General features: G+C 39.1%; 1 protein-coding gene across 3 annotated transcripts in view; it reads left to right on the top strand.

Moving 5' to 3' along the window:
- The window catches only part of SDK1 (sidekick cell adhesion molecule 1), a 672,364-nt gene that overhangs the window by 226,245 nt on the left and 418,666 nt on the right, over positions 1–27,453 (top strand). For all 3 annotated transcript variants that reach the window (XM_065560139.1, XM_042853129.2, XM_065560140.1), the window contains one exon: positions 22,746–22,905. In XM_065560139.1, the coding sequence (XP_065416211.1) occupies positions 22,746–22,905 (160 nt within the window). The remainder of the gene's footprint in view (positions 1–22,745; positions 22,906–27,453) is intronic.

Consider the following 27,453-nt stretch of genomic DNA (forward strand, 5'->3'; position numbering starts at 1 on the left):
CAACTTTGATATTTATGCTTGCTATTTACAATCACTTAATCGATCTGTAGTTAATAAATCTGTTTTATATTTTACGTAAAAAACAGTGTTTTGGTTGAAGTGCTTGGGAAATCCCAGCTCAGTTTACAAAGATTGGTGCTTGTCCACTTTCCTTTCAAGAAGTAGCAAACTAGATAATTAACTTACACTGGCCAGACTTCTGATCAGTGCAAGACAGAACAGTTCTGGGGTGCAAGACTGGGGGAATTGGCTGGATCCTCCCAATTGATTCATGAATGGCTGGGAGATCATTCCTGTAATACAGTTGGGTTTGTCCCTGCCTGTGGATATCTGTGTAAGTGTAGCTTGACATCAGCATCACAGTGTGAGAGGCAATCCAGGTTGGTGACTTTGGAAGGCTCAGTGATTCCACAGTCCAGGTTGCACCCTGGGACCCCTCAATCACCCAGAGGCTGCTGTTTGGGACTAGGATTTGCCAGCTTTCTTCAGCCTCCCTCCCTCTAATCCCTGCACAGATCAGTAGATTCAGGTTGCCTTGGTTCTTCTTATCTTCTTAACCTTTTTCATTTATTCCCCCTCTTTTGCAGAGAGCAGGATTAAGCCACCATCTTGTCTGCTGGTTTAGCCACGCCCCTCTTTAGTCAGTATTGTTAAAAATACGTTGTCAGAAAATATATATGTGCTTGGGGATGAGACTTAAAATCCTACGTGGATAGCTTCCTAAAGGATCTAGTAAAGTTGAGACAAACTTGGTGCCAAATTTCCAAGAGTGCTTTGATCTGGCCTTGAATTTTGTGTCTGCACTTTTGTATGGGGGAGGGACAGGTTTGTGCATCCAAGTGTGTGCTGCAATATAGGTGTGTAGATGCTTATTTTTGAGGGCTCAGATGTCTATGTGGCCGTTGTTGTTGGTTACAGGTTCAGATGAAACCAGGGGACCTGAACCAAAGCTTGTTGAAGTTGATGGGAATGTTTCCATTGACCTCAGTGGAGTTTGGATCGTGCTGCTCGTCAACGTCGATGTCCTAATTCAGCAAATGACTTATGTGAATCATCCCATGCCTAATTAGAATAGCACTTAAATCAACTACAATCAGACCACTCAGATGCTTAGAGTTGAGCATGACTTTAAAAGATTTATTGAATCGTGCCTTCCCATATATATACATTTTACATACATTTTGCTAGACAAAGACAATTACAAGTTATGTACATAAAATAGCAATAGTAAAGAATGCACATAATTTTATAACAAAGAACTGTTCATAAATCATTTCCCTTTAGCTCCTAAAGACTGTGTCAATAAACCTATGTTATCTTTCATAGATATTCTCAATTGCTTTGCTGTTTGGAAATCAGTATCATGATGGCTTTCTCCTCATAATATGGAATAGGCCTACTTACTTGGTTTGCAGGTCTGGCAGTGCCTCTGCTGTGCCATTGTTTGCTGCCACTGCAATAGGGTTTCTATTCCTGGATTTCCAGAATTGGAGGCTCCATCAGCAGCATAACCTTATGACTTATGGTATGTGATCTAAAATATCCAAATAAGAATGTCTGCTGTTCTGCCAAGGGCAGGCTTTTGAAATGAACACTTGTGTTCTGAATTTTTCCTCTTTTTCAGCTGTATTCAAAGGGGTCATTTGGATCTCTGATAATGCAGTGGAGCATGTTCAGAACAAGGTCCTTAATGCCCTATTGGAAAGCAATAGATTACATGGTACCAAGGCTGGCTGCTCTCAAAAGTATTGGTGGAACTCTTTCTGCAACTAGCTTATTTCCTGTTCGTCTCTACTGAGCAAGAAACTGTCTTCTGCATGCTGAGATTTAAACGTTAGCAACGTATTTCCTTCAGAACTCCTTAAGTCACTGGAAACATCACCAGATATTAAAAAATCAAAACCATGATTTCCTGCGAAGTCCGGCCTGAAGTGTTGTAGGTTTCTGCTGCTTTTCTTTGTTCCCTCCTCCCTTGATTTAGTAATATTTTAGGACAGAAAGAGGCCATATGATGCCAGACTCATCCACCTGCTTATGTAACATTTATACTCTGTCATGCCTTTTTCCTTTAAGTGCATTTCTAACTTTCTTTAAAATATGTTCATGGTTGCAGTTGCCTTCAGTACCGTTTTTCACAGATTAGCTACAGTCTTCATAAAGAAGTTCTTAGAGCCCAATCCCTTTTTTAGTGTTGGTTCTTATCCTTTTGTTTCTGAGCCTGACACCTTTTTGAACAGTTTAGAAAGATTTTGATGGTTGGTTCTAATTAACATAGAATAAATCTAACTTTTCTTAAACTCCACTTATAATTATAACCCTTGAGATTCTTTATGTATCCCCACTTCTTCCCTCTCCCCCCACATTCTGTCCTATAATACAGAGCTGAACATTGTGAAATCACTCCATAAGTGATCCCACTGGCTCTTAGCAAGGATGCTGCAATGGTCTCTTTGGGTGTCCTTTATTCCCGTGTTTACAGATGTTCCGAATAGAAACAAAACTCTAGCGACTACCAGAGGTTGAGCTCTTATGTTCTCTCAGCCTGCAGAAAACCATAACAGAGCTGAATGAGGTTGAACCACAGTGTGTTCTTGTATGATACCATGGCAGGCTGATGTACTGAGGCTCTTGCTGGGTCTGCAGTGTTTGATTAAAATGTCAGTGACTTATACAAACATGAACTTTTACAAAATTGCAGCTGCTGAAGCAGATCTGATTGCATACCTGAAACACTGGATCTTATTGCCTAAGTGTAGGCATTTATTTTTGGGGTTTTTTGTTAGGTACTAAGAGCATTTGTACTGAGTTTCCTTTTGATAATCTTGTAGCATTCAAAGAAGCTAATAACCTTGCATTAATTCTGAAAGGGCTATGGGAAGTGTACAGTTTTCATGAGATGATGGGTTCTCTGTTTAGATTCTAGATAAGGGACAACTACCAATAATTTATTTTTATTAAGACTCGAATTTTGTGAAATATAGAGTAAAATGCTTCTAAATATCAGGAGTCCTCCCATTTATTCTCAAGGCAAATACTCAACTAGTCCTCTTTAGCTTTCCCCCCCCCTGTTCATTAGAGGAAAGACTTTTCTGCCAGTGTCTTGCTTTTCTTGCAGAAGATAAACTTGAAGGTTTATTTAAGATGGATAAGAATATTGAGATTATGGATTTCATAATCTCATAAACTTCTGTTAGTCTTAAAGGTGCCACAGGACCCTCTGTTGCTTTTTACAGATTCAGACTAACACGGCTACCCCTCTGATACCTGGATTTTCATAGTAGAATCTGGAGTTTAATCCAGCAACAGTATCCTGAACCTAAATTACTATTAACTGTATAAGTTTTTTGTTTTTAAACAATTGTTATTTCAACAAACTTTTATTCTCCTTCTCTCTTTGCTTGACAGTTTCTCAGTTTGATCAAATGCCCTTCTTAGGAGGGTGAGAGAAGTCACTTTGAGTTCAGATCTTTGGCTTTCGTTACAGGCTGTTCTTGGCTTATCTTAAGGCAAAACACACACAAAGAGGAGAAAGAATAGTAAAATAGAGCATCTGGTGCTGGGTTACAGTTCTGTTGTTGGAAAAACCACATGCAACTATCATTCAGGGATGCAATTCAGACCAGTGAGGGGTTTTCACAACCTGCTCTGTAACCCTGGATGCCTCACAATGCTTTGCTGCTGTAGCTCCCAATGTGGGCTTCCAACTAGCCTACCAGCATGCAGGTCACACCCTGAATGTCTGTGTATAGCTGCAGCCCAGGTCCAACAGCCTGCCAGCAACATAGCATTCACACTCTAGTTTCTACCAGCCTTGGTTACAACCAGCCTGGTGACCCCAACACAGTCCCTGTCCCAAATTTCCCCAAAACCATGTGCCTGGAAGTGTCCAGCCCTCTCCTGGACACTTCAAAGAAATAAGGTTTGTTGCTCTTGTAAAGAGACACAACCATATCACAGCTTATTAACTTAACTGGGGTAAGTACACCCTTTCATTTAAACACTGCACTGAGTTGGTTTATAGTTAAAAAATAAAACAAAGTTTATTAACAATAAGACTTGGGTTAAGTGATGCTAAGTAAAAAGGAATAAAGTTAGAAAGGGTTACAAGCAAATACAAGTGAAAATATGCATAAAAAGGCTCAAACTTAATCTAGCAAGATACAGGCTTCATTCTCTCACCAATCATTTTTCTTTCCAGTCATGGCTGACTTGGGACCTTCCCTAAAAGTACATGATACTGGCTTCCTTTGTTGTCTTAGGCAAAAGTGTCTCTTGCCTAAGCAGGTTTCTTGCCTCCAGTCAGTTCCAGAGACTTCAACCTCCCAATTTGGTTAAAGGACCCATCTTCCTCAGCTTGCAAGTGTTCTGGTCTCTTGTCTGCCTCGTGATGGATGCCAAAGACGACTTCTTTCCTTGTTTATATCTTCCAAAGTTCAATGAACTTGTTTCAAGAGGCAGGATGACCTCATACTGTTTTTTCCCTTCCTCTGGGCTTCCCATCCCCCTATATGACATCTATGTAAATAGGTTTTCCATTGCTTTTTTGATTCCACCATGCTTAGTTTACATTGGAAACTGGTAGATAGCTGTGGTATTCCCTTCTGTCTGGGCACACCGCATAGCCTAATATCAACAAGCATCTACAATTCCCAACATAGTTCCAATACATACATTTCACAATGATATCACCAGTGTTATTAGCTTTCAGAAAAGACCTCACTCTATACACTTTTATAATATTGCATACAATTAGTTGATTCAATTGTTTATCACTTGAGGGTTAGCCTCTTGTCTTTATAGATCAGTCAACCTTTGAAATGGAGCCTCCTAAAAAGAAAATCCCAGACCAAGCTTCTCTTTCCGGCTGGTGTAGACACCATGCTGTCTTCTCCTTCAGTTATGTGTGAGGTTTGCATCTACTCCTTGTTAGCTTGAGGGGGTCTTCCTACTGCTTGTATGTAAAATGAGGTAAACACACATTCCTTTGTTTAGGATAGACCTATTTAACAACTCCTCTGAGGTACCTGGTTAACACACCCTTTACTTATAATTCCAGTATAGAGTCATAATTTAATACCTATTGCATGCATACATAAATCACACAAGAATATTAATGATCAGGTGAGATCAGTTTTAAAATCTCACAAGGCATATTTTATTCAAAGATTACTACAGAAGTGTAAAGGGTGTGAATACATGGGTGCTTAGTGTCACAGAATGTTGCTTTTAGTTTGCCAAAATAATCACAGTAAAATGTGGTGATGTTAGACTGTCTTGATTGGCAAAATGAGTGTATTCCTAGACAGAAGGTGGTAAAAGAGAAACTGAAATGGGAGAGGTGGAAATTGACATGCTCTCAAGGGAATTTCAGAACCTGAGGTTAACATCTCAGGAATTGCTTAGAACGTAACCATGAAGATAGTGATGGCAGCTGGTTCCCTCGTCTGGTCAAGACATATTTCAGGCTTAAGAGAAAGAAAACCTAATGGTATATTGGCACATCCCTCTCAGCGTCTTGTGGTGGTAACCAAGATGATGATATCCTTAGTTCTAAACACAATGAGGTTAGTGATCATCCTCGGCCCTTGTGACAGTACCCAGCTCCTATAAACATTCTGTTTTGTACACTTACAAGTCATCCTCCTATTGGTTCGTGATTTTATGATTCCAGCAGAACATACCTGTTTAGCCTTTGATAAATGTAGGCTGCAAAAATGCCAAGTCTCTAGGTTCTTTTACTCAGGTGGCTACTTGAGATGTTATAGGAAATGAGATTGGTGAATGATGTACACAGAAACACTAAGACTTCGTTTAGCACCTACAAACAAATAAGTACAATAGCAACCATAGAAAAGATAAGAGTAGCAAAATGACCTCTTGCATTGCACATACTCACAGCTTTGTGGAAACCATCAGAAGTGAAGATGGAAAGAATAAGACATGGAGAAGCATTATATTGAATGAAAATGTCATTCCAGTGTCTCAAGTAGGGGCTGGTCTGACAGCCTTTTATACAGGGTGGATTGGTTTGAACCAACACTATTTAACTCATGATTTTAAATCACCAAGTGGAAAGCCTCAATTTAAATAATCAATTTGAATCAACTTTTCTATTTCTACTTCACTTATTTTCAAAAGAAGGGTGCATTCTCATTGGTTGTTATAAACATTAAAACATGTTTGATTTACAAGCAAATAGTCTCTCCTCTAGATTTGGTACGTATTTTTGCTGTGTAGGAAGATACACTAACTATATACATTTTAAGCAATTTATATAGGTTAATATGTACAAATGCTTATTGTACATTTCAGTATGTTAGAAAATGGTAAATTTTAACTTTTCGCTTATGATTTGTCAAGCTGCATTAGAACGGTTACTGGAATTTAATTAAACAAGTTTTTTATTAAACAGAACAACCTTAAATGTTTTGGATGCTTAAAAGGTTATCAAAACATGTTTCACATTTAAAACTAAATGATTTATTAAGGGGAGCACAGATATTAACTGTAGTCACTGAAATAAACTGATTTCAGGTCAGCCTGGGGAAATTTTCAAATGTGACAAAATGAAAGGTGATTGGAGCTTAAGTTTCTACTTGCCTAAGTCTCTGGAAAATGTATGTAAGTTATGTAGACTATCCTTCACACTTTTTAAAGTAGTAGATCTCATCCTCCCCCTTGTCATTTTTATTCCTAGACTAGAATAGAGACACACGTTTTCCTGCTTTTTCAACTCCCAATCAATTTCTCAACATTGAATGAGTTAGTCCAAATTCTTTCTGTGCCTGCAAAGGAGGCTACTGCTGTTAAAAGCCGGTTCAGCACTTCAACAAACTCTGGTTCCAGATGCTTAGCTAGTGCCTTCCAACAGTTCAGTGGTCTGACTTTCTTTAAAACATCAGCAGGAAACCTGCACTGCTTGAATGGTTCACCTTGGCAGTCTTGACATTTATCATAGTTGGCGTGATCAATTGTATGATTATTAGGTGCCCATGCCATAGCAGCAGCCTTTTCAGCAGTTAGGCATTTACCCTGGTGCTTTGGGATGAGAATATTGGCAAGAAAATGAGGTGGAGTATGTGCTTGATCAAGGTATAGTCAAGGGCCAGATTCCAGAGAAAGTAAAAAAATAAAGATTTCTTTGTCCATTCAAAAGCATCTGGTAGTCCAGATTTGGCCCACAGTCCACCTGTTGATTATCTGTTGATCTAGTCTTTCACTAACTAGATATTCTAGAGATACAGAAGTAGTTTTCCACATGAATCTTTACTTCATCCTGAGATCATGGGCCTTCGCCAACCAAATCTTCTATCCACACTGAAGCTTCTGTCTGTCAGCCTCAGTTAGTACTGTGTTTGGGTACAGAGACCACTGTACAGATGTCTAGTAGCCATCCTCCTGTCTTTGTGTAGTGTGTTCCATAGACTCAGCTACTTGGAGATCTAAGGCAGAATCTGGATTTACTCCAGATTAACTGAGGTCTAATATGGGCCTCAGTCTCTAATAAGAATTTAGAGGCACACCCTTTATGGGAAGTTGTGAGTCTGTGCAACGGTGTCCCTCCTGGCCAAGTGAGGCATGGCCATGACTCTCTCAGCTCAGCAGAGTGATGGGTTCACCCTGGGGTGTCACCTGGAACTGCGGTACCACTGAGTCCTATGACCCACCAGCCTAGGCTCCCTCTCACACTGTGCTGCTGTGGCAAGGTGCAGACCCACTCCTGGTCCTACACTTCCTCCAGCATTCATACAGCATTCATACTGGCTCTCTGACCAGCCACTGCATGAACCAGCTGTAGAGAGGCTACAGCCAAAATAATCATCAGCTTTCCAGCCTAGGACCACAGAGCTGTACCATCTTGCCCCGGTCAAAACCCCGACCAGTATGAATTTATTATCCAGTTCACCTCCCCCTCAATGTGGAGAGGAAATGCAACAACCTTTGTTAAACCGAGCTGAGATTTTTCCCCAGACACTTCACTTAAAGGCACAGGGGGTTCAGATTAAAACATAAAACAAGTTTATTAACTACAAAAAAATTTGTAAGTGATTATAAGGCAGTGGTTCTCAAACTTTTGTACTAGTGACCCCTTTCACATAGCAATCCTCTGCATGCGACCCCCCTTATAAATTAAAAACACTTTTTAATATATTTAACACCATTATAAATGCTGGAGGTAAAGCGGGGTTTGGAGTGGAGGCTGACAGCTTGCGACCCTCCATCTAATAACCTTGTGACCCCCTGAGGAGTCCTGACCCCCAGTTTGAGAACCCCTGTTATAAGGGATAGCAAACAGATCAAAGCAGATTACCTAGCAAATAAACAAAAATGCAAACGAATCTTAACATACTAGATGGATTGGATATGAATTAGCGTGATGGTACAAGCAGGCTTGCAGATTCTTAAGGCATAAGCTGCCTTTACTTTGCAGCTTGGGTTTCCCAGGTTTTCATATGTAGGCTAGAAATCCCTTTAGCCAGGGCCCAGCACTTCCCCCAGTCTCTGCTCCCCAGGTGCTTCTAGGAATCTTCTTGTGTGTGGACTGAAGAACAACAGATGATGGCACTCTCTGCCTTATATAGTTTATGCATATGCCAGGAACCCTTTGCCCCAAACTCAGTTTGTGGAAAAACACTGAAACCCCAAGATAGAGTCCAGAGTCATATGGCCTGGTCAGCCATAGCAGCCATTACTTACAGGCTGTCTGGTACATTCTCAGGAAGGCTCAGCAGATGATGGATAAGCTTCTCCTAGGACTTACTGTTTTCCCTAATGGCTCATTACCCTAAATAGGCCCTTCCCTACCAGCTATCTAGACTGAAAGCATCTTGCCTAGTGGGCATCACCCCAGTGTAACTACATTTGAAATACAGATACATAGTCAGTATTCATAACTTCAGGTACAAAAATGATACACACATACAGATAGGCTAATCATATTTAGCAAATCATAACTTTTCCAATGGCATATTACATGACCCATCATGCATAAAATGCATTATAAATATGCCATAATCATATCATTAATATCACTGTGAAGAATATGGGGTGCAATGTCACACAGTCTATTTCTGGTACCCAAGGATCTGAAAAAACATCTGATATTAGGTCCATCAGGGGAACCCAGGCCTGTCCACTCCACTAGGTTCCAGCTCAGTGCCCTCAAACTAGACAAGCAGGATCAGGGTTCACCAACTCTGATAGTTCCCTGAGCTCCTTACCTTCCCCATGGCCTCTGCAGGCTCCTCAGTTTGTTGGTCCATTCGGCCTTTCGTGGGGGGTTTGTCCCTGGGCGGCTCTTTAGCAGTTTGCCAAAAGGAGTTCCTTTCTATGGCCTGCTCACTCTCCTGGTACCCACCCCTCTGCTTTCCAGCCCTTCTATCCTCCCAGCTGCTGTGAGGCTGCCAATCATCAATGGCTGGCAGTGCCTGTATTAGGTAGCTGGGGTACATACACCCCATGACAGAAGGTTTGATCACATAGTACAATAACAGTATTTTTAAAAATACTATCTGGTATCTTAAGGAAAGATTCACTGGGTGATTTATCTGTTTTGAAATATACATTTGGAGAATGGCAGTAAAACATTTGTTTAATTTAATTGGTGTGTTCAAAGATTTGTCACACTTACAGCCAAAACAATCTGAATCACAGCTAGCCAACATATTGGCTAGAACAGCCTTCTTGCAGAGCAATACTGCTAAGGAGACTCCAATATGCTAATATACCTTTGACATAGTAGATGGTAATCTTCTAATGTGTCTCAACACTGTATTTTAAAAGTTTGAACTCAAGCACAGGACTAATTTAAAAAAATCTGGCCCCTGAAACTAAGCCATTCAATTTGGTCCCTATGCTGTAAGGGCCCAAGATTCAGTGCTTGACCTTCCCCATACTCCTAAGCCATACAAGATAGGCAGGTTCAGTTGCACAGGGGAATAAATTTTGCATCCAGAACTTGTGTGTGTTTGTGGGGGTAAGGGGAGTTGAGGGGATAAGAGATGGAAGTTTCCTTTTGAAAAGAAGAAAGAGAAGAGCCTTGGGATGTGCCCAAGCCAGGGCATGATAAAAAGAAGTCTTGATTCCCCAGGAGGTTCTAGTTCTCAGCTGTCAATCAGTACAAAGCTGTTTGCACTCCATGCCATGTGCACTGAAGCATCAGCAGTAAATGTCACACCAGCATTTTAACCTGTCTTTGATGGGGTGTTGCTCTTGTTTGTGGTTAAAGATTTGGCACTGTTGACAGTACTGGCCCTGGAAATGAACATTTCTGGTATCTCTGTAGCATTATAGGTATGAGAAGTGTGACTTGGTGGAATCAAGACCATTATCCATAGAAGAAAAAATCCATAAATATATATGAGTTTAATTTTGATTAATTTATAACATAAGACTGTGGATATTATTCAGCATGATAATTTCAAAATGTATGTAAAATAACGATGATGAAAATGTTTTCTTTGTCGATTTCATTATTTTGCTTGCTTGCTTTTTATATATTTATATTCCATTTCTTTTTATTGCATTCTTCTTTCAAGCTCACTGAAAAGATTTTTCTGTCTTTCTTTTAGTCTGTTAACCCGATGCTATTCCACTTTGGTTTTCTTAACTCTATCTTTTTTTAATTTTAATTTTAATTTTTAAGTAAGCTTAAAGTAAACTGCTATAGTTTTGTGTCATCCAGTCAGTCATCTATGACGAATCACAACCAATCACCAACCAACAGGATGGACTGCCTTTCAGTGCTCTTCTTTCCTTGTTGCCCAAGTCAGCTTACACACACCCTGCTTCTTCAGCACAACGCTTATCAAGGCCCACTTTACACACTAGAAATAAGATATTGAGGGTCAGATGCTGCTGGACAACTTCTGTACAGAAGAACTGGAGATAAATTTCCCTGAAAGGAGCTGGTTCAGGTACAAAGCTCCTACTTAAGATCCCTTGAATCTCTAGATCTAAGGCACTCCTCTATCTAAGGTACTCATAAGGATCCACTTACCACAGGATCTGAGCACCTCATAGTCTTAACTTTTATTTATCCTCGCAACAACCCTAAAATAGGGAATTGCTGTTCTTCCATTTTACAGAAGGAGAATTGAAGTGCAGAAAATCTAAGTGAGTTGCCCAACAGCAAAGTAGAGACTTGAACTTGGATCTTCTGAGTTTCAGGCTAACACCCTTACCACTGGACTATCCTTCCTCTCATTGTACTTTGAATCTGAGGTGAATATTTTTAAGATAACAAGTATTGCAGTTTAGTGGCTGTTTCCCACGATATTGTATCTCAAGAATGGAATCCATTTGCCAGACACCTTTGTCATTTGTCTCTCATTAAAGTATCATTATGGAGTAATGTTCCCTCAGTTAAATTTTTAAGATCTCAGCAGTGGCCCTTAGAACTTTTGCTCCCAGTCCGTTCATTACAGGGCTATGCAGTTAGACTTCCTCTTCCTCCTGGGGTTCTTTAATTGTAGAACCTTTGCCTGACTGATTTTTCAGGGCAGATATTGAGCATTGGACAGCTAACTCCTTTTATCTGATACACCATACCTGCTAGAGCTATAGCGAAATATATAGTAGACAATCAAATACAGAATAATTGTATTGTATTTATATAACGCCATCTACCAAAAGGGTGGCAGGATGGCCGACTGGCTGGGACACTGGCCCAGCTTCAATTCCCTGCTCCACTATGGACTTCCTATGTGACCTTGGACAAGTCACTTAGCCTCTCTGTGCCTCAGTTCCCCATCTGGTATACTTCCCTACCTCACAGGGTCCTGAAGAGGACACTGGCACTGCTGGGATAAAAAAACTCCCATTGAAACATCCTGAAAATGACATTCCTACAACTGAGACAGTCACAGGTTACATATATCTATCTAAAGCATAAGAGTACTGTTAGTTTGCTGGTATCATCTGGGTATATCTCACCAAATTATTTCCCCGCCATTACCTTGGTGCACTTCTGTCCTTCCTGTAGTTTAGTCTCCTATAATACTTTAGTCTAATCCAGGTTATTAGGTTCAATATAGGGATAACTGGGTGGAATTTATTGGCCTGTGATGTTCAGGAGATCAGACCAGATGATCTGGTGGTCCCTTCTGGCCTTAAATTCTATGACTATCACTGTGACTTCCTTCAGAGAGCTTTACATATGTTGATGATCTTGGAACTACAGTCTGAGATAAAATCCATCCCGGCTCTTCATGTTTTGGAGAAAGAGGGAATAAAAGATAGGTAAAATGGCTAATTGGGCAGTGTATTCCAGTTGTTGGTGAATCACTGGGGCATAGGAGGAACATGGACAGATTTTTCAGCAGATATCCAAACCATGAGGTATGATAGTTTTGATCCCATTTTGAATTCAGTTAGTTGTTTGCCGTGTCTTCTCTCCTGCAACTTTGGGAGTGTGCTGAGAAAGATAAATTAGAGCCAGACAACTATCATCTCAGTAGTGCCAATCAGTGTCTAAAGAGTTTGGACATTTTCAGGAGGCCTGAATACCAAAGACTATATAATCCATCAGACAGATCTGCTGTGCCTTGACTCTTTCCTGCATCCCAACTGAAAGCCACTTTTTCTATCAGCCTTTGAACATGAAAGGAACATGCTAAAGAGGCTGGGGAATCTCTAAGAAAATCAAGAAGATTCCATTATCATCTTGGTAGCATACTGAATATAGTTTAGGGTGTACTTGATGCAGTGTGCTAAGAAACCCCTTTCAGCTACAAATCTGACAGCTTCACTGTTCTGTCTTTTCTGCTTGCAGGATTTGAAAAAGGCCTTTCCCTCTGTTTTCTGGTTTATCATCCTAGAGAGGAAAGGTTGGAGGTATTCTTGTGGGTCCCCATCTCCTTGCTTCTTAAACTGTGAATCTTTTTTTCCCCCCCCTCACACACCCACATGGATCTTCCTTACCTCCCAGGAGCCTGATCAGAGACTTTATCCCATCAAACTGTTTTATTTAAATCCCTCTTCCTCTGTCCTGAAGATCCCTTGGGGACCATTGCTTTATGTAGGTAAGTCTAGGACTTAGTAACACTCCCCTACAGTTTGTCAGTGGGATAAAGTAACCTGTGCTTATCTCAATTTCCTTCCAGAAGTTTTTTATCCTCTTTCTGTCCATAGCTATGGCTTATTTCTGTCCATAATCCTTAAGCAATGAAAGAGAAGTTATGGCATAGTCTCAACATATATACGGCTTTACAGTTTTATTTAGACAGAGTGTATAACTTCGGGTGTTCTGAATCCCCTTTTGTTAACTTTGAAGGTTAGAGGAAGGGCCACAGAGTTTCTGTATGTGATAGCAAGGTGGACACATTTTCCCTTCGACCCTGTGTAGTACACACTGAGCCTTACTCTGTTTGAACTATTGCACTGTTCTGGGATGAGAGATCAAAGGTTACAATAAAGGAATTCAGGGTAGTTTATGTTCAGTTCCCTGCATCTACTCTTTTAGAAATTATATTTGACATTCCTGCACCTTTGGCTACATCCTCTGGTAGATGCATCTTCCATATTGTAACTACTCAGCCTTTCCCAAATCAGTAGTCTTTAGTTTGGGGCCCCAGCTGTCTTCTTTTAATTTGTTTATGTCCTCTTAGTACTTCAGTTGGAAAGGTTTCTTTCTATGAGATCAAGATAACTATAGCCTCTTCTACCTCTTCAGAAACGGGCTAGGAGTGTTAGATGCCCAACTCCCTCTGAATTTCAATTTCAGTCAGATTTTGGCACCAAACTATCTTAAATTCCTTTGAAAATCCAAGCCAGCAGGTAAAGCTCCGGTCAGGTCAAGAAGCGCTGATTACCAGAACAAAGCATAGAAAAAGAAGCAAATAATGTGAATGTATAAGGCTTTAATGTGCAGGAAAAATATGCTTCTGGGCTATGCATGTATAAATGCTGCTTTTGCTTCTAAATTATACCCTGGCTTTTTGGTGATGGGGGGGAAATTAATTAATTGGTTTTATACTGTTAAATTTTATGTATTTTATTAATGTGTTCAACTTTGCTTGTGCAGCACTGTGAATAGAAGGGAGGGTTGAATGGAATATACAACTCAGAAGTACTCACTTGAGAAGCTGAACCAAACTTCAGTGTGGTGAAACTGAAATAGTGACTTAAAAAAACTTGTCCTGGGACTCCTTTACTTCTTTTGAGCTCTGCTGAACCTTGAGTTGCCCAGGTCCCTCTTTGGTTTGGGGTTTTCTGTCTGTCCAACAATTGAACTAATAAAGAGAGACTACCCCTGTCATGTTGAATTGTCCAGTTGTGTCCCCAGATTCTAACTAGCTTCTGCATCCTTCTTTTCTTCCTGGGTCAGCTTTTCTCATTCTGGCTGAACTTATACTTCCTAGAGTGGTTATTCTGGGTCTGCCATATGGGAGTCACAGTTAACTTCCCCCTAATAGTCCAATTTGAAATTTAAATGCCTCCCACTTTAACTGCCTCGATTTAACTCCATTTAAAACATGCTTTGGGGGTATAAGTATCACTATACTCTATAAATGAACACCAATACTGAAAATATAGACTAGTTCTCCATGGCACTACACTTGGCTTCAAAGAAAACACAGTCATCAAGGCTTTTCTGCTAACTTTTCTTTTAGAAGCTTTGCTCGGTATTTTATTTTCATTTTTTCTTTTAGTGAATTTTTATTGATCGCTGATTACATAATTGAATTTGACAAACTAATGGTGAATGCTTGATGAGAAAATCAGGAATAAAAGATTAGAGGATAAAATTACTTAAAGGGTTTAAGTAAATTTTCTGGAGAATCAGGATAATTTATATTGTGTGCTATATTCTTTTTTAAAACATTCCAGATGATCTATCAAATTTTACCTGCAAAGAAAATTGGATTGAATTCTGAAGACTACTTTCCTACAATACTAGCTTGATTATAACATTTGAAATCTGAAAAAAACCTCTGGGTAGGCTGCATTAGCAGTGATGTTTTAATTCTTTGTGGATAAGGCGAGGTGCAAAGTTTTCGACAGCAGTTTTGCTCTGACTTTTAAATAAATTGTTTGTTTTTAGAAAGGGTAAATGCTTACATAAGAGTGAAGTAACGGGAGGATTTTTTACCAGCATAATGTCTGCTTCTTATTAACATGGATGTTGAAAGAAACCACTGAAAAACAGGAACAAATAGCTTATTAGGGCAACCGTTTATTTTGCTGATGTCCATTTCATTGGAGATTAATCTCACTGCATGGCTCAATAGTCTCACAAGGAAAAAATAGGACTAATGGTTTTATTCCATTTCTTTACACATCTGTGGTTAGCTTGGTTAAACAAAATCTGCCACTTTATTTACGTAGCAAAACTCCACGAGCATGGATATATGTACTTGAATGCTTTTTATTATTAGATTGAAGTCTTAAAATTTATATATAGTAGAACCTCAGAGTTATATACAGTAGAACCTCAGAGTTACGAATACCTCGGGAATGGAGTCTGTTCATAACTCTGAAATGTTTGGAACTCTGAACAAAACGTTATGGTTGTTCTTTCAAAAGTTTACAGCTGAACATTGACTTAACATAGCTTTGAAACTTTACTAAAAATGCTTCTTTCCTTTTTTTTTAAGTACTTTACCTTTAACACAACGCCTTACTGCATTGCCTCTTTTTTTTTTTTTTTTGGCTGCTGCTGCCTGATTGTGTACTTCCAGTTCCAAATGAAGTGTGTGGTTGACTGGTCAGTTCATAACTCTTGATGTTCTACTGTTTTCTTTTTCTTATTATTGATTCTCTGTACTTACAGCTTTCAATACATTTTCAGAAAAGTTAGCGATATTGGAAAGAAATTTTCTTTCTTTTGCCTTGAATGAAATTGATGGGATTTGATTCCGTATGTCTGACATGTTTTGTACCAAGTATAAGACAAAAACCGTAGAATCTTATTAATTTGCTCTAATCACTGACCCATTTGGAATTAATGAATTGTTGAACATTTTCAAGGAAGTGGGAAAACATAATTAAAAAAACCCAGCAAGGATGATAACATCATAGAATGTACTATACCATTATTTTAGTAATGGCTATGTAGATGGGTTTAATTTATGATAATTATAAAGCAAAATACCTGAAAGTGTGCTATGACTTATTCTGCTAAAGTATTGAAATCTTTCTGCTGATAAAACTTGGAGAAGTTTCTTTGCAACAATCTGTGGATTTCATAATTTTTGCTGTTTTACTGTTGTACCCAAAACTATCTGCAAATGAAGTTTGGGTGACTATTTACCAAAACAAGAAGAGATCCATAATTTTCATATTGATTGACTGATCAGAGAGATAACAAATAGTGCATTAGGCCTTTTCCTCAAAAACTATACAGATATAACTTTCAGTCCTTCAGTAGTAAATCCATGCAGTGTGCTGGAGAATGAAAATGTTTGAGTTTGATATAAAATAAGTTTTTGAAAGGAAGATTAGCAGTTTTAACCAAAAGGTTAGTCGCCCTGGGAAATTCAGCTGTCTAAAAACCAGAGTGCGATTAATAAAGGTCCCACTCAGGCTGATTGCTTCATTCATGCTGAGATTTCTAATCCTTCCTCAGCTGGACACTAACCTGATTGATAGCGCTTATTATGATGGCTTAATAAATTTTATTGTCACTTTACAAGAACATTTTAGAGAATTTGTGTTCTAGTGGCACCCCTTGTTTATAGTACAATTGATTCTTCTGGTATCTTGGGGTGGATTATTATTTCTTTTTTTAAAAAAGGAAAGGAAAATAAAAGAAAAGGGCAGGTTATGAAATAGATTACAGTCATTAGGTCTCTCAGCTCAACTAGTTTATAAAAAATTTGGGGGGACCATTCTTTGATGTCCTGTTGTCAGTTTGACAATTAAGATACAAAAAGTATTCAAGTTCATGTGGTAAAGTAGATAATGCAAGACATTTACTTTATTAGTTCCTTTATGTAGATTATATATTTAAATTCTTTAAATTTAAAACAGTGGTTCTCAAACTTTTGTCCTGGTGACCCCTTTCACATAGGAAGCCTCTGAGTGTGACCTCCCCTTATAAATTAAAAACACTACAAAAATTTAATACCATTATAAATGCTGGAGGCAAAACGGGGTTTGGGGTGAAGGCTGACAGCTCGTGACCCCTCATGTAATAACCTCGTAACCCCCTGAGGGGTCCCGACCCCCAGTTTAAGAACCCTGATTTAAAAATATAATTACATTGATAAATTATTGCGAAATCATTGGCAAAATAGAAGCATATACAGAAGAAAAATAATATCTAAATTTAATCTACTGTAATTAAAACATCTAAACATCTAGGGTAAACATTGCCATTAAAAATATAACTACAACAACAACAAAAACCCCATGCACTGCTAGAATATAATGTTTCATTGATTCTTAAGAACAGTATTGTCACAAATTGGTAACATACTCACAACCAAGATGTCTATTTACAAAAAAAAGTGGGGTGGAAGAATGAATAACATCCAAGTTACTGTTTTTTTTTGTTTTTTTGTTTTTTTTAAGAATTCTTATCTGAAAGCATAGAATAAGATACACTAGCATCATTGTACAACACAGTCAAGTTAACATTAATCAAAATATTATTACTTTTCATTTTAAACAGTCAAAAAACATAATAAATACATATTTTTGTCTAGAACAATAACACAGAATTTGGTTGGAAAAAGTACTGAAAGTTTTTAAAATGTAAGGAAACAAAACTTTATAAAATGTAACTGAATTAAAAAATCATCTGGTGTAATTGAGTAGACATTATGAGACCCAGATAGATATAATTTTCCTCCTTAATAATTTGGAATATCCATGCACTTCTCCATAATTCTCTCTCACACCATTAATGGACATAAAATCACAATAAAAGTTCTATATTCAAACAGAAGAATTGGGTATGGCAGTGGAGTGAATAGAGCTTATTTTTAATAGGGATTTTTAAGTATTAAAAATGATGAGAAGGAAACATTCAGAATGTGATATTAATTCTAAAAATGTAATTTATATATCTAATTCTATGATTTTTTTGGTAATACTAACATATGAAAGCTACATACCTTGGTATTGTTTTCCAGGAGCTCAGCTTTTATGATATAGAGAAAAGTTATAGAGTAATAGAAATGGGATGAAATTTAATAGTGCAAAGTGCAAGGTCATGCATTTTGGAGCTAACAAAGAGTTTTTGTTTTAAGCTGGGGCTGTATCAGTTGGAAACACAGAGGAGGAGTGTGTATTGGCTGATCTCAGGATGACTATGAACTGCCAATGTCATATGACTGAAAGGCTACTACAGTCCTAGGAAGCATCAGGCGAGGTATTTCCAGCAGCGATTGGGAAGTGTTAGTACCATTATACAAGTCACTGGTGAGGTCTCACCTGGAATAGTGTGTGCAATTCTAGTCTCCCATGTTTAAGAAAGATGAATTCAAACTGGAACAGGTGCAGAGAAGGGCTACCAGGAGGATCAGAAGAAAGGAAAACCTATCTTATGAGAGGAGACACAAGGAGCTTGGCTTGTTTAACCTAACCAAAAGAAGGCTATGGGGAGATATGATAACTCTCCATAAATGTATCAGATTGATAAATACCAGGGAGGGAGAGGAGTTATTTAAGTTGAGCGCCAGTGTGGATACAAGAACAAATGGATATAAATTTGTCATCAACAAGTGTAGGCTTGAAATTAGGTGATGGTTTCTAATCATCAAAGGAATGAAGGTCTGGAACAGCTTTCCAAGGGCATTGAAGTAAAAAACCTAACTGGTTTCAAGACTGAGGCTGATAAATTTATAGAGGGGGATTGTCCAATGAGACTGCCTACAATGGAACGTGGCCCATCTGTGACTGCTAATAACTAATATCTGTTATGGGTTCCCCCCGGGGTGCCACTTGGCACTGGGGTGCCACTGAGCCCACCTGACCCACCAGCCTGGGCTCCCTTTCACACTGTGGTGCTGTGATAAGTTGCAAGTTGTCCAAGCTTGCTCCTTCACCAGCATACACACAGATAGGGACACACCAAGCTGCAGCTTCACACACACGTGCTGACATCAGCTCCGCATGAGAAGGCTCAGCTAAAGCACCTCCCAGTTGCTAAGGCACACACTCCCCTTCGGAGTGTAAACCCAAAATTATACCATCTTGTGCTGCACAGAGAACTGTACAGGGTAAGATCATGAAATTCACTCCCTCCTTCAGTGTGGAGAGAGAGACTCAACAGCTTTCTGCTCCAAGTATGATTTCCACACTGGTTTTAGATAAAACAAAAACAAATCTATTAACTACAAAAGACAGATTTTAAATGATTATAAGGGATAGAAAACAGATCAAAGCAGATTACCGTAGTAAATAAACAAAACCGCAAACTGAGTTTAACACACTAGACAGGTAGGATATAAATTAGGAAATTCTCACATTGAGTGATAAATAGGCTGGCAGATTCTTAAGGCACAAGTTGCCTTGGCTTTCCAGGTTTTCATACACAGGCTAAAAATCCCTCTTGCCTGGGACCATCACTTCCCACAGCTCAGTCCTTTCCCTTCTGGTGTTTCCAGGTGTGTTGTTGTAGGAAGAGTGAGGTGCCATCATGATGTCATTGTCCCCCTTTTATATCTTCTTCCCACTTGCTGGAAAGCTCTTTTGCTGTGACCTGGGTCAAACGGTTCCCATTGTGTAGTGCTAGCTCTGAGAGGTTTCTATTGTACACAGTTACTGGGGTAATCCTTGTGCTTGTGTGCATTTCCTCAATAAGCCACTAACATTGTTTGGTCTTTTTACTGTTATACTTGAAAGGCTGCTTGTGGGTGTTTTCCACCTCACAATATGTTTCTGTAACACATACATAGCCAAATGTCATAAGTTCCCATTCAATGGTAGCACATACAATCCAACAAGATATTAATGTCTAGCAGATCAAGACTTTTAGAATGATACCTCACAAGGCATACTTTGTACAAAACATATCCTAATTACATCACAGTGGTGAATATTGGGGTGCCAGGGTGTCACAATATCCTTTGGCTGGAGATAGGACACTATATGGCGAGATGTCTGAGTTACTGCAGAGAATTCTTTCCCAGGTGTCTGCCTGGTGGGTCTTGTTGACATGCTCAGGGTCCAACTGATTACCCTGTTTGTGATCAGAAGGGAATTTCCCCCCAGGTCAGATTGGCAGAGACCCTGGGGTTTTTTCCTTTTCCTCTGCAGCAGGAGGCACTGATCACTTGCACATTTAAACTAGAGAAAATGGTGGATTCTATGTAACTTGAAGTCTTCAAATCATGATTTGAGGACTTCAGTAACACAGCCGGAGATTATGGGTCTATTACAGGAGTGCGTGGGTGAGGTTCTGTGGCCTGCAATGTGCAGGAGGTCAGACTAGATGATCACGATGGTCCCTTCTGGCCTTAAAACGTCTGAGTTATTTTTAATAATGTCACCACATCATATCTTTAAGCTACTATAGTAGCTTTTGAAGTTCTGCAATACTGTGTTGCATCAACACAGTCTATTTTTAAAAAATCAGAATCAAGAACACTTGAATTACAGAAATTAATCTAGGATTCCTTTGAATCAAAATATATTTGCAAAGCCTGAATACCAGTACATACAGTATCCAGAATATCTTAATGATTTAGATGCAATACTGATGGTCTAGTTTGAAACATTACTTTAGGATGAAGGAAGCACATTGCAGAGTCAGAGATTTTTTTAGAGAGTGCCTTGCTACCACCTACCTCTCAAAGGAGCTCTAGCATGAGCATCTCCACTGATTTCACCAGCAACTGTATGTTGGGTTCCTTTCAGGTCTCTTTTTTTTTTTCTTGAATACACAGGTGAAATTGCTTTCACACCTGATTAAACCTCTATCTCTTCATATTTTTTGTACTGAAACTCTGTGATCTGGAAAGCAACATATTTGTTTTTATGCACTATTACACCAATGGGAGCTGAATTTTGTAGACTTTCTTGTTGAATAACTTGGTCTAATTTAATTGGAATTTGACTAGTGCATAAAACCAGCGTTGACTTATATTCTACTGATTTTTCACATTAAAATTTTGTGAACTGGAAAGTAATATTGCTATAGTTTAACATTGATAGGAACCTAATTTTATGGAATTTTTAACTGAATAATCTGACAGACAAAAAAGCAGTTTTGACACAGTTCCGTATTGACTTTTTTTCCTCTAAAGCTCTATATGAACAGTAAAATGTATTCTATTAATGGGGCTCATTTTGTATTCAATATCAAGTCCACATTTTGTGTAATGTGGTAAATGTAATGTTCGTCTTAGTTTTCTATGTTAGAACCGTCCTATATGATCAACGGAAATTCTTTTATATTCTTAGGTTTTTAAGTAGCTTATATTTTTTAATTTGGCCTCCCAACATTCATGTGGGTAAGGGAAGCATTATTAACCCCAAATTACAGATGGAAAATAAGATACAAAGAATGAATTCTCCTGGATTTCATACAGGGAGACTAAGGCAGTTTTTCACCTGGTGTAAATTGTCATAGCTCCAGGAACTTGAGTGGAGCTGCGACAGTTTAAACTAACTGAGGCTCTGCCCCTAAGTGACTTGGCCAAGGTTACATAGGAAGTCTATAAAACAACTAGGAAGAGAGTCCAGATTCCATGCACAAATAGGCCTTGCATGTTTACTAAACCGGCTCAGTACCATTAATGGGGTATTTTGACAGTGTAATTCAAATAAAAAGACATATCCAGATTAAGAAAATCTGAACATTCAACTTTCTTTTTATCTGTCTTTTCAAAATGGTCTATTAGTAGTGGTAATGTCTAGTTTCAGGTACTTTGGTTGTTGATGATAGTTTGAACTCACTTGACTGTATCCGGGATTAGATAACATAGGCCAGATCCTGCTCTCGTGAATGTCAGTGGGTGTTTGTTTGGGCTCAGAATGTTTCATAATCCTATTGGATATTTGCTTCCAGGTGAAAGAGGAGCATCTTTTATGTTTGAATTAACAACCCCTAATTTCATCTAATGGAGTTGTTAGCAATTGTGATCCACAGACGAATAAGAGTTTGCATGCTACATCTATCTGACCCTTGAACGTTATTAAAACACCCTAATTCAAAACCTGTGATTGGTCATAGAAAATATAATTTAAGATACTATAGTTAGAGACAATATTGAAAGACACATTAATCTTGTTATTTTGTAAGATGTTTTGTTCTAAGCTGATCTTTTGTCAAAATTCTTCATTTGCCCTGAGACTTGTCCTGCTGTGATGATCACTTCCATTCAACCTTCGTTTTCTGATTTTTTTTTTCAAAAGGGATTTTTAAAGTTTTGCGAGTGGATTTAGTGTTAATGAAAGTAAGACACTAATAGCAATGGCTCCTACCAGACACATTAAACACAGATGTAGGCACTGTGTAGATTTCTGTTGTAAACCTCTGATGAGCAGAGGCTCAACAAAATGTTCCAGGTTGTCCAGTGCTTTTGCCATGTAAATAAACACCTATGAAGAGGAGCCTAGGCTGAGGATTCCAAACTTGTTTTTAACGTGTGAACCAAGCAGCATTTTAACCAGTAGCATGTTTCTAGATACAGAAGGTTGGTGCTTAGGAGGTTGATACTTAAGTACTGGACAGCCTAGACCCCTATTTTATTAAATAATTTAGGAGGAAATTGGCTAAATATGGGTGGCCTAAAATCAAGGATGATATCCATTTTCATAGTCATTAAAACATTTTTTTCTCTTGTATGTTTCAGATGACGTTGCACCATACTTCAAGACTGAGCCTGGTTTGCCCCAGATCCATCTAGAGGGGAACCGTCTTGTACTCACGTGCCTTGCGGAAGGCAGCTGGCCCTTGGAATTTAAGTGGTTACACAATGACACTGAAATCACTGCCTACTCCACTGAATATAAGTAAATGGATTTATTTTAAAATATCGTTTTAATTGCAATAATTTTTTGTGATTGCGCTTAGAAGAGATTTGCTATTAGTCACAATATCACAGTGTGGTAATGATGACAGGCAGTGCAATGCATCATGAAGAAAATTGGAACAATGGCACTATATAAATAAAATGTGATGTTATGTACACTAAATTGAGTGGAACTTTGAAAGCGTCTTGCTGTTTTGCTAAAAGAATGCTTATAACTTGCTACAAATCAGGCCCTAAAATGGGAATGCAGTAGAAGGGAAATGCTTACAGTATCATCTTCAAGGATTTCTTAAATGATGCCTATATAAGTGTACTCACCTTTGAAAATAGGAATTTTCCTGGTACAATAGTGTCTTCTAAAACAACAAAAAACTCTGTTTTAAATTAAACAAAAGGCTTTTCATTTCACTCTCCATTTTTACTTTACTCTAGCTGTTACTCTAGTACCTTGCTTCTCCATTTTGGAGACCAAGTATGGTGGGTTGAAAGCAGAGCCTATTTTACACAGTATATGTTATATTGACTTAGCTACATTCCCCTGATAGAGAACTGAGTTTGGAGGGGCTATTGTCCTGGCCAAGCAGGAAGAAAAACAAGATGCAAGGAATGCCGTTTTAATTTCGCCTCAACGACCTAGCAAGAAATTGTACAGTGCAGGTCATCATTCCTTCCTTAATCATTTCCATGTGTTCGGGGAGTGCTGCCATCTGCCCTCCTCCCTCCTATTCTTGTCCCCACTCATTGCTGGGACCCCACAGCCTTCCCCTCATATGAGGATTTAAAGGGGCTTGGGAAAGGAGGTTGTCTCTCCAATTTATTAGATATTAGAAGTTCCAGCTCTCTTTCCTCAGCTTCCCTGGGGGATGACTTCCCATCAGTCCAACTCCCTGGTTTATCAGGGAGCTATTCTTCCTTATGGAACAAGTATCTGCACTGGACACCTCCCATCTGCTAGGTTGCGACAACCCAACCAGGCCCCTGACCTGCTGTGGGGAAGGAGCAGGGGAAGCCCACTCTGCACTGGAAAAGCTAGTGAAGGAAAATTCCTTTCCAGCTCCGAAAAAAATAACTAGTGCAATGCCTACAGCAGATGATAAAACCTGTTTATTTTCTGCTTATATGAGAGGGATAGCTCAGTGGTTTGAGCATTGGCCTGTTAAACCCAGGGTTGTGAGTTCAATCCTTGAGGGGGCCATTTACAGTGGGGCAAAAATCTGTCTGGCGATTGCTCCTCCTTTGAGCAGGGGGTTGGACTAGTTGACCTCCTGAGGTCCCTTCCAACCCTGATATTCTAAGATGGGTACTGCTGCTTCATGGTGAAAGATGACTCTGTCTGCAGGGAATGGAGTAGAAATACCCCTCCCCCAGATGCACATAGGCCAATGGCCCACTTGAGCTCATTTCAGTCAGTTCCTGACTCAGGTGATCCTCTCCAATCCTCCCTTCTATAGCCCAAAAGGGGGGGATCCCTTAAAGTAGCCAAGACTCTTCTTCTCACTGGCCAGACAAAGCCCCCACTGCATTCAAAGTTATAGAAAGTGCACAATGAAGCCCTGAGTATAAAATCACCACTCTTTTTGTTTCTGCTTCTATGAATGTGAAGCTTAATTTTTGAAATAAAAAAAAAGCTGCATCCTTATATTTACATACTCAAGGTAAACAAAAATGGTTCATAGCATTGTATGTGGAAATAATACCAGTGCATACATTCTGATAACTATCTATTTTAGAGTTTTATACCACTGCCTGTCTCCATAATGTGTGAATGCCTTCCATGTGACATCAATAGCAAACTCCCTGGACTTCAGGGCGTATCTGGCACTTCCCTCTTTTTGGGCTCAGATATTTATAACTGTTTGTTTATATATTCACTTTGATATCACTGCTTCTATCAAAATTGCTTCTTAAAAATTCCTGCTCACATCAATAATAACTGTTCTTGTAACTCAGTTGCATAAACAGACTAGCCCAGGGGTCGGCAACGTTCGGCACACGGCTCGCCAGGGTAAGCACCCTGGTGGGCCGGGCCAGTTTATTTACCTGCTGACGCGGCAGGTTCGGCCGATCGCGGCCCCCACTGGCCGCGGTTCGCCGTCCCGGGCCAATGGAGGCGGCGAGAAGCCGTGGCCAGCACATCGCTCGCCCGCGCTGCTTCTCGCCGCCCCCATTGGCCCAGGACGGCGAACCACGGCCAGTGGGGGCCGCGATTGGCCAAACTTGCCGCGTCAGCAGGTAAATAAACTGGCCCGGCCCACCAGGGTGCTTACCCTGGCGAGCCGCGTGCCGAACGTTGCCGACCCCTGGACTAGCCCATAATTCATTTTTGTAGATTTTTGAAAAATATAATTTACTAATATTCAGCATAATTTTTCATATTCTCTGCACTTCCAATAACAGCAGGAACAACAAACTTTTAAAATGTTGAACATTTACATTGGGGAGGAGGAGGAGGTGACATTTCGGGACCTGTACCATAAAAATGCACAAACACGTGCACCATTTTTAAACAGTATCCACAATTGTAAGAATTAATCTGATAATACATCCAATCAAAATTCACCCTACAGCAGTTTCCAAAGTAACGAACACATAGTTATTAGAATATAAGACTGCACATGTTGAAAGAAAGCCAAAAAAAAAAATATGGGTAGCATTTCTTCTTTTTAAAAGAAGCACTAAAAGGGGTTAGTGCTATCCCATATGCCTATGTTTTGGACCCTTCCAATTTCTCCTCCACCATCACTCAAAAATTCAGTAGATCTGAGGTTCTTGGAAGAAAGAGGTATTCTTGGCTTAAGTCTTATCTACTTCTTTTGGGACTAGCTCTGTTAACGTCTTCATCCAGATTTATTCTTGTCTAGTATAGAAAGACAAATCTAAATTTCCTTACTGTGTATAAACTTAGGTAGACCTATAATTTCTTCTGATTAAGCCCAGGAAAGGGTTTCTTTCTATAACTTTCATTTTTACCCCCAAGGGATCTTACTGTGGAGGAAAGAAGCTTGCTTTTTCCCAAAACCAGTGGTTCTGTACTGCATAGAACATGTGGGTTTGGGTAATAATTTTTGGGGAATAATTAACAGAATTCCCTGTATCCTCTCAATATAGTAAATGCCAGTAATCTGCCTTCTACCCCAAAGAAAGGAATGCTTATGGAGACCTTCGGAGTCTCTACTTCCACATCGACTCTACTTCTGTTTGCACTTCCCCTAAACATTAAGGGATTCTACTTTATATGGGACCACTTATGGTTGAACAGTTTTGTGAATGCCAGCTATTCAGATATGTCAAAACATGCTGAACACACTCCATGGTATGTGTTAGTTAGCTTATAAAATGGAGATTTTAAATATTTTTTTCAGAAGAAAACATCTAATAGGATGATTAATCACAGCAGGAAGCATGAGCATCGCTGAGTCAGTTGATTGACTGGAGCAAAGTTGACTGCAGTGTATCAGCAGCAGGGAAGCTGGTAGAAGGATCAGAAAACACTAACTGTCACTTAAGGGGTAAGAAGGAAGAGTGTACGGGGAGGGCAGGACCTGGGACCTCTCGGGTGGTATCGAAAGGCAGAGAATAGGACTCAAGAACATTAGAGATGCTAGGGTGAGTGAGAAACTTCTTATTTTCTGCTCCTGGAAAAAATCTGAATAAGAATATGTCGGACACATGCGAACTGAAACAAAAAGTTCAGATTGCCATGGTATTCAGTATTCAGATTTGCACACATCTGTAATAAATTAAAACAAAAATTATCATTTTACCATGTACTGGTCTTGTAACAAACTCAGATCAGTGGACTGTAACAGTGTGTGTGTGTGTGTGTTTGTGTTTGTGACCATAAACCTATTACATACACAGTACCTTGTTTCTTATCTTTATATTCAATTTAGTCTAGTGAATTTCAGGCCATGATGTAAGGCATGGTTATTTTATTTAGCACTTAACTGTTCTTGTTTTTCGTATCTAATTAAAGCACATTTGCTACAGCTTTATGTGCTTGAAAAGCTAGTAAAATATGAACTATTAATAATTACAATAACTGTTACATAAAATATTAATTTTGCAAGTCTGTTATTAATTTTAATAGTTCTCCGTAACCCAAGATAAGCACAAAAGGGTTTTGAACTTGTATGCATGGAAAACTTGTAGATTTGCTGTCTTAATATTCATGTGCTCCCCCAGAAAGGTTTTTGTGATGTAGGTATGTTGGAATGTATTGCAAGAAAGGCACATTTTGACATAAAGATTTTGGTTGCAGGATTTAAACTTTGGATGTGATATAATTGGTTCTGATTTCATCTCAGGAGATAAACATCCTGGTTAAATAAAGGTTCTTTTTGATGGGAGCTTGAGAGCTGCAAACTGGTAATGCCAGTGTCTGCCAATCCCCACACATCCTTTGTGGGTTGTCTATTGGTCTTTTTCCACACCTGGAGTTCAGTAACTATGGACAAGTGGGACTTAAATATCATCCATTCTGACCATGTGATTGAGTTTACATTGCCTCCTCCAAAACCCTTTGCCG

The sequence above is a fragment of the Chrysemys picta genome, chromosome 10 (genome assembly GCF_011386835.1).
Source record: "Chrysemys picta bellii isolate R12L10 chromosome 10, ASM1138683v2, whole genome shotgun sequence".
Lineage (NCBI taxonomy): Eukaryota > Metazoa > Chordata > Testudines > Emydidae > Chrysemys > Chrysemys picta.